The 14,119-nt window shown below is 35.4% G+C and overlaps 1 protein-coding gene across 6 annotated transcripts in view; it reads left to right on the forward strand.

The window, feature by feature from the left end:
- Positions 1 to 2,616: 2,616 nt before the first annotated feature.
- Positions 2,617 to 14,119, forward strand: part of LOC149576500 (uncharacterized) — a 223,248-nt gene continuing 211,745 nt past the window's right edge. For 4 of the 6 annotated variants that reach the window (XM_089817457.1, XM_089817448.1, XM_089817454.1 and 1 more), the window contains exons 1-8: positions 2,617 to 3,394; positions 3,636 to 3,671; positions 4,037 to 4,060; positions 4,245 to 4,329; positions 4,399 to 4,472; positions 4,575 to 4,705; positions 4,806 to 6,446; positions 6,528 to 7,223. In XM_089817457.1, the coding sequence (XP_089673583.1) occupies positions 3,370 to 3,394; positions 3,636 to 3,671; positions 4,037 to 4,060; positions 4,245 to 4,329; positions 4,399 to 4,472; positions 4,575 to 4,705; positions 4,806 to 6,446; positions 6,528 to 7,223 (2,712 nt within the window). In that variant the 5' untranslated portion in view covers positions 2,617 to 3,369. Of the gene's footprint in view, positions 3,395 to 3,635; positions 3,686 to 4,036; positions 4,061 to 4,244; positions 4,330 to 4,398; positions 4,473 to 4,574; positions 4,706 to 4,805; positions 6,447 to 6,527; positions 7,224 to 14,119 lie in introns of all 6 variants that reach the window. The other 2 variants (XM_089817443.1, XM_089817462.1) reach the window with 2 other exon arrangements.

Here is a 14,119-nt window from a genome sequence, read left to right on the forward strand (position 1 = left end):
TTCATTGTTATGGTGACAAACAAGAAGAGACATCCAACAAATATCTCGTCATGGTCCCCTTGTTGTCACAAGCTGGAGTCAAATTTCCAACACCAGTCTTGTCGAGGTTTTGATGATGAAGTATTCATCAAAAGGTCTAATAAAATTTGAGTGGTAACACAGTTCTTGCCATTTTGTCACATGACTGATGGTGGGGAGTCACAAGGCCGACAAACATTCATCAAAAAATGTGCCAAAATGTATTAGTGTACTTGTTTATGCTATAAGATGAAAGAGAAGGGATTTCTCAAAGAAAAATTAGCTATCTGCCTCATAAAAGGTAAACAAGTCTAATGTTATTGTGTTAGTTGATAAGAGGTTCTTAAACTTGGAAGGGGTTGTAGAGACTTGCTTCTAGTTCTTTGTTAGAAGCACCTATTGGTACACTTAAATATTCACTAATTACACTTCACTTAAGTTTATTTAGTATAATGCATTTGCACATTAGTTGTCATATCTACACATAGGAGTTTGCATTTCATTTTAGTGCATGGTGTTGGAGAAATCCACTTCAGGTGGAGTTAGTTGTTATCTCTCACCTCTTTGTGTGTGAGATCCACCTTTAGCTCTCCTATGACATTACTATCCTCTCATCGTTGAGCTTGTTGCACATACTTTATTGTACAATAGAGGATGATCCACCACCAGTGGACATATGATTATACCTAGTATGATTAATAGGTTATGTTATGCACATCTCCTCGTTATCATGTATTACCTATATATTTAATCACATCTAGTTTGTATTTAATTGATTTTGTATCCATTATTATTTAACTATTGATCATCACAAAATCTAGTCAATTGAGGTTCATATAATTTTATCTCTCTTTTGCTATCAATCGAGCTTCTAGATCTTGACATTTTCATTCTTTCCATAGGTAAATTATTGTAACATGACCACCTTCTAGCTCTTTTGTAAAAGGAAAAAGAAATTAGAGAAAAATAGAAGGACTAAAGCCAATTGAGCACCAAACAATAAAGACCTCTCACCATCTTGGGGAACCTAATGAACAAGGTTCAATTGTGTGTGTGTGTGTGTGTGTGTGTGTGTGTGTGTGTGTGTGTGAGAGAGAGAGAGAGAGAGAGAGAGAGAGAGAGAGAGAGAGAGAGAGATTTTCTTAAATAGAATAGGTTTAATTAGTTTGAGTTTACTCTGGTTCTATGAGTTGTCTAGAGGTTCACTTTATTATACCTTTTTTTTCCCTTCTATGTTTCAAAGTTATGTTTTCACACCCTTTCTTATTACTGGGGTGTTGCTTGTTGAGTGTTATATGGTTGACTTTATGTTGTCTATTTTCATCATGTTGCTCCTTATTAATGAAAATGTGTCCTTGATATATCACTAATTCTTGGTAAAAAACAAGACCCTTTCAAAATCCATTTTTTTGAACAAATTTTCTAGAAAAAGGTTTTTCTAATACAATTTGAATTTAAAGCACTCCTAATAAAGTGTTTCACTCAATTGAAATTATTAAAATTAAATTGAACATACCAAACTAAGCATTTATGTCTAAGGGGTTAAATGTTAATGGTTAAAGCGTAGAGTTCTCAATATGGTGATCGAGTTTAAACCCAGTGGGACATCTAATATAATAATTCTAAGCTGTGATTCTTGGTCCCTAATAGTTAACTTCTAATGTGGAGGTCGTTTCAAAGGTAGAATTCTAAGTTGTGACTCTTGGTCTTCCATAGACAGTTTCTAGTATAGTCACTCAAAAGGGGCAATCAATATAGTGAACTTGTAGAAGGCTCTCTTCAACAAATCTATCTCTTGATTAATCAACCTAGTAGTCTTTGAAGTGGGGTGGGGGGGATACTAATTAGGGGGATAATGGGGTATAATGAGTGACCCACTAGGTTTGGGTTATGGGTCCATTGAATGTATCCTTGTTACCATTAAGGTTCCTTAACTGACATGGATTGCATGTGACATCTACAGTAGACTTACACATGACATTTGCTCTTATTATGTCATAGTTGTACTCAAGGCACTTGTTAGAAAAAGAAAAAGTATTATTTTTCAAATACTATGCTAGTTAAATAAATAATAATTAGAACATATTTACTGGTAATATAATCAGAAAAGGCACGCCAACAATATCTTAACCGGTCGTACTCATTGTCTTCATGCGGCCAAGCTAACTCCTTATCAACTGCCTTTCTAGATACCTAATAGGGTAAACATCTGAATACTAAAACGTCATACCTTTCCAAGAGGTACTTAAGTTTTTTATTCAAACTTCCATTATATGTTTGATGGTCTAATGGTTTAGTTTAGAATTTATCCAATTTATCCAATACCCCTAGTGGGTGCTACATGCAAAATATGAGGACAAATATGAAATACCCTGCCTTGTGGACACCGAAACTGCCAATCTGTACCTGAATTGCGAGCCATATGATATAGCTATACGATAAATTAAAATTGAAATTTATATGTTCTTGAAATTCATATGATATACACACCAAAGGCAAACAATCTGATAGATTAGGCATAGCTCGACCATGTGGATAAAATGCCAAGTCACTCAAACGGTCATCTTATAACTACGGCTTCAAAAAAAACTATGGCTTACAGTCCACAACTTCCGTTTTCATAATCTCCATGCTTCCGTCTTGAATGCTAACATGTGTATTGTGGACGAGAAAGACTACTGAAGCTGATCCCGTACCGTTTCTCGGCCACAAAAGCGTATGGTGCGTGAAATGATAATTGCATTTCACTGGTTTTTTGTCATGTGGGTTTATAATTAATTCTATCGACAAGGGAAGTGGAAAGTGAAGGAATACTGCTTTTGCAAAATGCTGAAGAATAATCTCTTTAGTCTTTCGGCTGCGGCTGCCAAGCTGGTTTAGGAATAACCACAATTGGAACAGTGTTATAAAAGTCTCGATGAGAAATCAATTTCCCTACCAAACAAAAAATTATGATTACCAGCATTAAAGTAAAAGGCATCCCCTTTCCACCTACATAACTTGTTTATCCACCTACACAACTTGTTTATTAAAATCTACAGACAATTGTAAAGAGTAGCTTCTTAAATCTCTTAGACAATAGGATTCATAATTGTTTCAATTTTTTTCTTCCTTCGCCTATGACCATTCCTTGTACATAAATGGGGAGCTGTAATCTGGTTGTTTTTGTGCATATGGTTCTCTACCCGCAACTTGGGCTGTATCAGTAATAGTTTGAAAGAGCACGAAATTCATTCATTTTGTTTGGATACCCTTCTGCGGGATAAACTGTACATAGAGAGATATCAAATTAGTTTCTAATTGCATTGTAACTTAAACGAAAGCAGGAGCAATTAAGAGGGAAAAAATCCAATGCCAGGAAGTATCCGAGTATCAGGTGTCTTGCCTAAACTCATCTCAACTAAGTTAGAATTTGTGTTGGATTAAGCATATGTAATTTATTTTCACTTGTTTTTTAGTTTATGTGTTTAACAAGCAATCAGCTTAAATGATTTTGATTCTACCATAGATACGTGAGCAAGACTCTACAAAAACATTGAGTGGTGGAAGTGAATTATATATATGAATAGCATGCTATCATATGAACTAAATCTTTTACTATTTCTTCATTTATGCAGTTCTCGAGTCAGTAGATTTACCTCCGGAAGCCACAGGTGAGAAATAAAAAGTACTTCAATCAACCTTTGTTTTTGGTAAATTTATTTCGGAAGTTCTTGATTTAATCAACATTTCCATTCTAAGTTAAAGCTACTAGTTTGTTGTCAAACTGTGTGCGACCGATGTGCCCTGTATAATACACTCTAATGACTTTCAAATATTCAACATTCTGCCCATTGACAAGCTTTAACTTGTCAAATCCTAAGACTAATAAATTTCTCATAGACAGAAAAACCTAATCCTATCCTTTCAAACATTCCTTGGTTATTCTGGTTTGTAATTTGAGGGAAACATGGTGCAATAATGAATTATCAGGACTATCTAGCAAGGTTCTGATAGCACTTTGTTTGATATTGAACAGGAGGAAAACACGTGTCAATTAAAGGTATGATGTTTTAAATTGTATATATATACTTCTGAAATGTCTGCTGCCGAGGCTACACATTCATTTGCAGTCCAACATATGGCTTCACCTTTTGAGTAACCCATTAGATGTTGCTTTTATTTGCTAAAATGAATCGTGGATGTAAAATCTAAAGCAATGATATTGGTTTTCCTTTTGTATTCAGTTAGTATTGGCAAAAGAGAATTCCAGACAAGTCCTTCTGAAGTAAATGAAGGAAGAACAGCAGCGTGGAATTCAAATTTTGCTTTGTAAGTGACTATTTCTGCAAATATAATGTTTATTCTCTTATTTCTGCTAATGATCTCAATTTGGTGCAGCCCTGTACTGAATCTTCAAGACAATCTGATGGTGTCACTTCTTGATAGCAAGGGTGACACCATTTCTCAAACAGGTTTGTTTTTAAAGAATTTTGTGAGTTCCGTCTTGATATATAGGATTGAGAATATGCTCGAAATACTTGGCTCATCAAGATAAAATATGAACTCATCTGCAGAGATTGTAACCCCAATTATTGTTGAGAAGGGCTCCATGGAAGAACTATTTCCTCTTAAAGGTGGTGGATGTGTTCATCTAAGGTTGAGCTTTGTTTTGACATTAGAGGAGCGCATGAGGATTGAGGCAATGGTAGGCAATTTTTACTCTTCACACTAGATTTTCTTGCTAGTCTGTAACATGTCAGGCCCTTGTGTGGTGCAATGTTAAAGTACTTTTGTTTTTCTTGCAGAGGGAGGCTGCTCTTGAAAAGAAGTATAAAAATGTCAACAAAAGTGCTTCCACCCAGGTGCTGAACTCAGTAGAAGAGAACAGGACTAGTGCTTTGGTTTCTGGCACGGTCATTTCACAAAACATGCTTAGGGATGTGATTAGTAAAGATGAAAACGACGATGAGAAGAATCAAATAAGAACTATAGTAGTTCCCCAAGTATCATCACCAATTGAAAATGTCATTCATAAAGAGACTTCTAGTCATGATTTAAAGGATATAGCTGATCAGCATTTGGAAGAAAATGGTTGTCAGTATCTGCCTGTAAATGGACTCGAAGAAGCAGGTGCAACTGTTTCATCTAAAGAGGTCACTCCACCCATCAAAGATTCATCTTTTCTTTTTGATAACATATCATTTCCAAATTATGAGAGCAAAGAGGTTGTGCAAGAAAATACCCTGTTGGCAAATGACAATATAATGCTTGCTCAGTTGCCCCCCGTGAAAGACAGATTTGCAGAACTGGAGAATTCGGAGGTCCATGATTTTACAGATAGATTCTCTGTGATGGGACCTCGGCAGATGGAGTTTGAAAAGAATGAAATGACACCAATAATCACAGACATGGTAGTCTCTGAGACACCTTTTTCCCAAGGTTCCTTTACAAGTAATGTGGAACATGAAACTTATCCCCCAGGGTCTCTATTGTGTCAAGAAAACAGAACATTGTCAATAGCTTCTTCAGGATCCTTTTGTCAGCCAGATTCTTCAGATAGTCATGCTTTTGTAAATTTAGATACTCAATTTCATGTTGAACCTCCTGATATACCTTCTCAATCAAATTCTTTGTTGGAAATTGATGAAACTGCAAATGCTTTAACTGTAGTAAGTTCAAGTGAAGAAGGCATAGATACCTCAAGTTTATCTACTTTTCCGAATGCACTGCCATCACATTCTTCAAGGGATGGCTTTATTTCCTTGTCTGCTTTGGTAGATAGCCCACGTAATGCAAAAGAAGAGAAAACTATTACCTTTCAAGACATTTTACCCAAGAGCACTCAACTTGATCAAAGTTTTCAGCTACATCAGTCCATTCATTCAACCAAAATTCCACCTGCTTCAGCTGCATATGATGTTACCATCCCTGACAAAGAAATCATTACTGCAATTCATCCTTATTCTGACTTTCATGCAGATGGTTCATGTATGGATCGAGCTTCAGCCATTGTGGTCAATACTGAAAACACGGAACTCTTTACTCAAAATATATGCTTGGCACACAGCAACAGTATTGATTCTCCTCACAAAGTCTCAGAATCAGAAACTGGAAATGGTTCCTTATCTCGTAAAGAAATAGGGGGATATTGTGAAGCATCGTCTTTGCAGGTAGTTCCCTGTCAATCGTCATCAACAGGAAAAGGCCTTACACAATCTGTTTCTTCCTATGTCCCTCAGCTGACTGACAACAAGGCTCCTGTTGTTCTGTCCACTTCTTTTCCTAAACCTCTAGCATCACGCACTGTAATCAGAGATGGTAGACATAGCAGTGTCAAGGCAAAGATAAAGGTTTTTGAGAACACTTTATCCTCACAGTCTAAGAAGGGGATTAACCAGAGTGGCGTAAAGGAAAAGATAAAGGTTTTCGAAAACAGTTTATCTCAGGTAACTCTCTTCCACTATTTTCTCCAAGCTATTGCCTGAAGGAATAATTATTCCTTTTTTATTAATTTCAAGTGTTTGCAGGACCCAGATTGTCGTTCTATTTCCTCACTAGAAACAAATCACAAAATAGAAGCAAAAAGGGCTCGACAGCGGTTATGGGAAGAAGCAGCATCTGCAGAAGCTGCAGAGGCTAGAAGGCAGGCTGAAGAAAATGAAGCAAAAATGAAATGCACTGTTGAGGGAAGAAAGGGAAATAAAGGTTTCCAGCAGAGGCAGGAGTTACAACTCACAAAACCAGTGAAGCTGAAAATAAAAGATTTGGAAAAAAACGGGGAAGGGGATAAGAGACATCCACAGAAAGATGTAGAAAATACCACAAACTCGGTAGAGGACATAAGAACACAGACATTCAGAGAAGTGGAAGAGGGTGCATTAATGAAACACCTGAAAGAAAAAGGAAAGATTTGGGAAATCAAATCTAAAGAAACAATGACAGGAGATGATTGTATGCAAAGAGCTGTCAACAGGGAGGCAACGAGACTTGGTGAGTTACAATTGAAGAGGGATTTTGCAGGCGAAGTTGTGAAGATGGAACTATCTGCAAACAAGAATGAAATTGTAGAGAAATCAATGATGGATGAATCAACAAATGTGTCATGGGGTAGCAAAGCATCCGAACAAAAATGGGACATTGGAATACAAGCCGGGGAAAGCCACCTTATTAAGCCTAAAGCTGGAAGATTAGTTATGGAAGCAAGGGTGACCAGTAATGAAAAGGTACATTTGTATACTCTTTCTATAAGGACATATGACCATTGTGGATGTTTTTATCTTAAAACCTTTATTATTTATTTAAAGCATGTTTATAAGGTTAGTGATGCAGGAACATCCTTTGTGGAAGACAATCTTGTGTCACAAAAAAGTGTCCATTAATTTAATCAGCTCTTGTAATTATTTTTGTAGTCAAGTGGGGCTCTCACCTCTTGTTTTTTATCAGTTTTGAGTTTTAACAGTTCTCCATATGTAGGCCAAACCATGTGAGGAAGTTCAGACACAACCATAAAGCTGAATGAAGCTTTTAGATGACTATGTAGTCATTGGGTGCCCTCAAACTGAGTGGTAGCAATGCAACTTTTTGTTGAGGAGCAATATCATCCTCAATAGAAGCCTTGGGCATACAAACATGATGTGAATGAGATGAATCATCCATTGATGGCTTGCCTATTACTCTCTCATACATTGCCACATTCACTTCCCATTTGGTTCACTCCCTCTCAAAATCAGCTATCTCATCAAGACTAAAGATCAGATGCACAACTCCAATAACTTCATCAAAACATGGATCAATGTATCGAGGTCAAGCACTTCATGTGGCCCTTGCCCCTTCACCTTCTTTGCATGCAACTAAAGGTTGTATTGCACAAAAAAGGTCAGTCTGGTGCTTTGAGTCAACATGTTGCACTTATCTGTGTAAATGGCCTTCAAATATACTCTAATTGCAATTGCAATTTGAAGTACTGTAGGCCTGGAACAAAAAGTAGATGACAATTTTTTGAAGATTTGGTGTTGCAGCAAAAATATTGCCAACACAAATTTGCAAGGATGACATTTCTTAATTTGTAATGATTTTAGAAACTTCGGTAATTAATAATATAAGCTAAATTTATTCATCTATGTTTTCCAAACCTTCTAAAAATTGGCTCTTCTAAGTTATGAGTGTACATAGAAGTAAGAATACAACCTCATGTCTACCCTGTTATAAATTTGTCATTCTTCATGTATGATGTCTTTAATGTTTTATAATCGGGGACCATCATTGCTGTACACGTGTTGAGTGTATCTATAATCTCCTCATCTGCTTTGAATGAATTAGAGAAGAAAAAATTATTGTTCAAAAGATAATTAACAGTATGCATATATTGGTGTTGCGAAAGTGCTATATAGCTGACTTAATGATTGCTTATGTGCTGTTTATTGATTAAATTAAAAATACAGATCACTTGCGATGCTATTTTAATTATTTTAGCAAATAACAGATAAATGTCTAATTAGAGGTATCTTGTCGGCTGGCTAGACGTTGCCTTGGTGTTGTTAGGTCCACTTTCAATAATAATGTAACATTATATTAATTTGTGTTCACCCCGTAAAAAAATTGAACTCTCTTTGTCCTTGTCTATGGTTTCATTTAAATAACTGATCGGGTTTTTATTGCATCCACCAACCATAAACTCTAACTAAGCATTTTGACACCAAAAATAGAAGAGCTTATAAAATGAAATCATAAAATACAACTAAATCAGAAATTATTAAAAAAGTCAGAAAATGTTACAATTATAAAATATTCTAGATTAAGTCTATGTTAATGTTGTATTTAATGTATGTTAAATCAAACAAAGCCCTAGCAGCTAGTATACAAAATCCAGGTAAAAAATACACTTAGTTACCGATTCAAGTGTGGATCTCGATGTGGATGCAAGAATCAGGTGGGTGGATGCACTTTTTTGGGGGATGTATAATGTATAACAGTATATGAAAAGAAATGAAAGAAATATACTAAATTAAAACATCTTGATTTGATAGTGTGCTACTTCAGTGATACATATTTAAATTGAAATTCAAAAATTCAATAAGTCTATAAGATTATAAACCATATCATATATGTCTATGTTCACGATTCAATGTTCGTCAATCTAAATCAGAATCATGTGGATTCACAAAAAAATCCTCATCATCACCATGTCCTCCAACTATTGCAAGATCATATGAACCGAGAATGGTTCCACTTGTGCTAGATGCACCATGTGTCACGATGATATCAGCATCATCATCCATAATTGTTGTAAGATCTTGAATCGTTGCATCCAAGCTTGCACTCTCAGGTTCTACATCCAAAAGCTTGGCTACCCTTTCCTTGTAGGGTTCCTCCTTACTTGACAAAAGAAGCAAGTTGGTATGAATGTAAACCATGTCTTCATCTTTTTTTAGAGCTCAACCGGTTACACTTCACTGAGTGAATAGAGTATGTACTCCAATTCTGTTCAGCAGCAGAAGAACTTGCAACTTGGACAATGCTCACAAATACAAAATTTAAGTAAAACATAAAAATGAAAAGCAATCTAAAAAATTGTAGAATACAAGTGGTAAACAAAAAGCAATTAAAATTTACTTGTGAGAGTATTTTGATTGAGAGAGGTTGTAGATGCTTAAAAGGTTGACCACAGAGGTACCACTATGTGATAGCTTCCATGTCACATTGGTCTTTTATTGCAATAGGACTAAGCTTAGCTCCCAAAGCAAATAAGCAAAGATTTTTCTTAACTTTTTTTGTGATTCTCATCATCTAAGAAAAGTCTTGCAAAAATTGTGTAGCACCCACTAGAAACTTCTTCACCTGCAAATGGTACTACTCTATTTGGCATATCAAGTACTTCCTTGCTATAGTACCTAGGAGATATGACATATGCAAGGTGGTGCAATGGGAGAGTCATCTTTTCCCAACAATGATGAATGATTGTTTCTAGTTGATTGTATAAGGCTTCACATTGTGTGGGTTCATTCTCATGTGTTTGCATAGAAATTTTTACCTTTTCTACCATTATATCCATGCCATCATAGACATTCCTCAAATAAGGTCGATCTGTATCAACAGAGTGGAGTATAGTCATGATAGGGTCCGTGAAATCTAATTCAAATTGCACACAACCCCACCAACTCTCATCCAAGATCAGTGCCTTGATCTTTTGTTCCCTCTTTGAATTTGAATCCCTCCATATACTCCACTGGCTAGAAATAACCATCTGTCTTAATGCCCCTTGCACCTTGACAAGTCATCTCATAACAATAGTATGAGATGCAAATTGGGTTCAAGCCACTGAAGAAAGTTAATCATAACAATATGTCAATAAATATTAAGAAGAGTTATATAAAATTCAATAATTGAACATAACATTAGGCAAGAGCCTACAACACAACGGTAACTTGTGAGCCTCTCATGTGGGAGGTCTTGGGTTTGAGTCTATTCAAACTTAACACGTAATAATTATTAATTGTACCAAATAATAATAATTAATGTAGGCTTCTACCAAATACCGATCAAAACAAAACAAAATAATTGAACATAACATAAAATTTATTCAAATTAAATAAATAATATAATTTTTTTAAATGACAATTTACCTTCAACTCCAATTTGGAGAATGATCTAAAATATCGATTCTTACATTTGATGGTTCATCACAAAAAATTACATATCTCCTCCCCCTCATGGTAAATTTGCTTCAACCAATCTACTTGAGTGTTAATTTGTTGCACGACCAAATTTAGAGAGTGTACAGTGCATGGTGTCCAAAAACTATGGTCATACTAACCCTTGACCAAAGCACCTACACTCGTACAATTTTTGGCATTATCTATTATCTCTTGGATCACATTCTTACTACCCACCATCTCTATGGCCTCAATGAGAATTTCAGAAATGAATTGTGAATCTTTCACTTCCCCTTCACAATCAACTTCCTTCAAAATGAATTTTAGGCCTATATAGCTGATGAGGGATAGCTAGATTGAATGTGGGTGAGCGATACAGTTAGTGCCCCTTTGGGTGACATTGCAATCACATGAATCAATGGTCAGTTTTTTGTATCTTTCCATGCATCTGAAAAAATAGTACACCTGAAGTTTTCCATGAATTTCTAATTGGTTGAATAGCTTTCTCTACATAAGTCTTCTCTTTTTGCCATAGACTAGTATGCACCTTTTCATACTTGGGACTCGTGTAATCAGTCGGTGCTTTATTTATGGTTGTCACCATTTCCTTCCAATATGGTGATCTCATCAAGTTGAAAGGAAGACCATTGACATAGAGGCAACATGGAATAGATTGATCAGCAAGATCTTGCCTCCATTTTAAATATGGTGTCCAATGGACCTGTTTTGCAGGCAATAGTTTCTACTTCTTCCTCTTCCACTTCCGGTATAGGTACTTGCAAGAATGGGTGTTTAGAGGATATAATTGGTTCAGTAGGTGATTGCATTGTTTTCTTTGAGGATGGAAGTTGATAAAAACTGTTTTTTGATCTTATAACCAAATTATCAGCAGCTTCTTGTTCTTTTACAAATGAAGCTATTTGTGTATTAGACAATCCCTTCCCATTTGTGCTTTTTGCACATTGCAAATCCTTTACCAGCAGGGCCCATCAAAATAAGTTTGACCTAGGAATGTGAGCTATTGAATGCTTTGCCTCTGTTACTTGACAATAATTACACTTCCAAAGATAAAAGCCACCTCTTGCAACTTGTGGTATGTTTCCATAAAGGAGATCCTAAATCAGTATTGAAATTATCAGCTCCTTGCCCTCCCACTGAACTTTGACTACTAGTGGTGGCCATTCTTGCACAATACAATCTAATTTCTTGCTATTATAAGGAATTAAATAAATTTAAATTAGAAAAAAAAGCTATGAACATCAAGCATACTAGTGCAAATTGATGATACAAAACTACTAAAAATAGATTGCTAAACTTGCCTCTTTATTTCTTAAAAAACAATTGAAAAAAATTTGAAAATTTTCTTCACAAACTTGAAAAATCTCATCAAAATCTCAAAAATGTTAGAACTAAAGCATTCAACAATGGGATCAAATGCTTATCTTAGATACTTAAAACTCCTTTGTGGAAGTTATCTCGATCCTCTTCGAAAATAATCACCTTGCTTTCAAAATGCCAAAATGCAGTCCAAATGAGAAGAGTAACTAGCTACAAATAAATGAGATGAACAATGGTTGAATGGTCTCTTTTAGGGCCGTTTTAAGAATTAGGAGAAAAAGGGAGAATTAAAAATCATATTTGCACATGTCAAATTTGTTCGTTAAGTGGCAAAAATTGACTCTTTGGCCATTCTTTGTCATCTGGGTAGGCACAGACTTTTGGAAGTGCTCAAATGCCCGTGGGTGCCATTTAGATATGGCATCAAGGCATCCAATAGCACCCATGGGGCAACTGCCTCTGGATTGGCATCCAGACACATGCACTTCCACTTCCAGATGCAAGAAGCTCGCACCAATAACTAAGGAAATATAGTAATGACTAAACACTAGCACTTGATATTTATAATGAAGGAACAAAGAGGAAAAACATTGGAAATGTGTTATATTCTTGTCAAGTGCTGCTGAATTGGAGCTGATAAATTCAATCATATTGGTTAGCCTTCAGTCCCAAATGTCTATAAACAAACACAAAATGCTCCATTATGATTCTCAAACAATAGAATCAAAAAATTGTGAAGACTGATTTCTTTAGGTGAAATGATATACTATAGCATGGATGAGTTTTTGCTGAGATTGAAATATCACAAACTCAGATACTGTTTTGAATCTGATTTGGATTTATAGTTTTTGTCAATGTTTTGTTTCATCTCATTGCAAAATAACATGCAAAGGAAATGAGATAGATTTCCAAGGAAATGAGCAATTTCAAAGAAAAATCTATTGAAAATGAGTCTGATATAAAACATGCATGGCTATAACATCAAATATATTGTTGTTACAATGCTAGAACATGGATGAATTTTCCTTCAAAACCTGTTTAAACCACTGCAAATCTGCTCAATGTTGAATCCTCAATGAGCTCACCTCTCAAGTAGTGTTGGGTTTCCGTCCAACCTACAAATATCCCAGGGTTCCCATCCTCAAATATTGCTGCTAGTGTTAAACCATCAACAACGGAGAAATTATCAAGTATAATAGAATGAGACTCCAAACCCCAATCGAACCTTTAAAGAAATCCCCAGTCAAAAAGCTATTAATTTCCCTCCGATTGTTTCATTTAGCAACTTAGGGAAATAGTAATATTTGTCTCACATTTAATACTTCACTCCCATGGCCTAGCAAAGATTTAAGTTATAACATTAAGTTGGCCCCTTTTTAATAATTGCCAATGAATAATTAAATTCATATTTGCAATAACTATATCTTTTTCCTCCTTTAATCTAATTAAACACTTAAGCCCCTTTATTAACTTGATGCTTTAGACTCTGGGGAGAACAAATAATAGGCTAGCATTAGTCTTTATTTATTTATTGACGTGCTAGCAAAAAGGGGACATGATCTAATAGATCATGTTTCTATTACGGAAATTTCCACAGATGCTATCCTTAGATATTCAAGTGATTTTATTGTACATAGAACAATATAAGTCAATAATTGCCAAACCAAAATGAGCGGAGAACCAATAAAAGAAAAATCACAATCATAAGGATATAGAATTGATTTAATTAAGTTACTAGAGACCAAACATCAGGGCTTATGTTAGAGAGTTGCTGGTTGATCCACGAAGGACTGCAATTCAGTGAATGACAAAAATACTTAGTCAAAAAATTAATAAAAATTTAGTTGGATTAACTCAAAGGGTGCAACCATAGCTAAGGAGAGACTGTTATTAAAGAAGAGTCACAAACCTTTATTGACACAATCTTTGCAAAAGTACATGAGATATAAAAAGAAGGATAAGATATCGAAAGGGATATTGGGAGCACTCTTAAAGGGAATTAAATCTTATGTAATTTCCCGCAAGTCTCGTGTAATAGCAAGTGATATCCTATAGCTTATCTAGGCATTAAAGCTGACTTACAGAATATTATAACTAAATTCCATTATGAGTAAGGGATCGATATATGG

The sequence above is a fragment of the Cupressus sempervirens genome, chromosome 1 (assembly GCF_028749045.1).
Source record: "Cupressus sempervirens isolate cs-2001-9-10 chromosome 1, ASM2874904v1, whole genome shotgun sequence".
Classification (NCBI taxonomy): domain Eukaryota; kingdom Viridiplantae; phylum Streptophyta; class Pinopsida; order Cupressales; family Cupressaceae; genus Cupressus; species Cupressus sempervirens.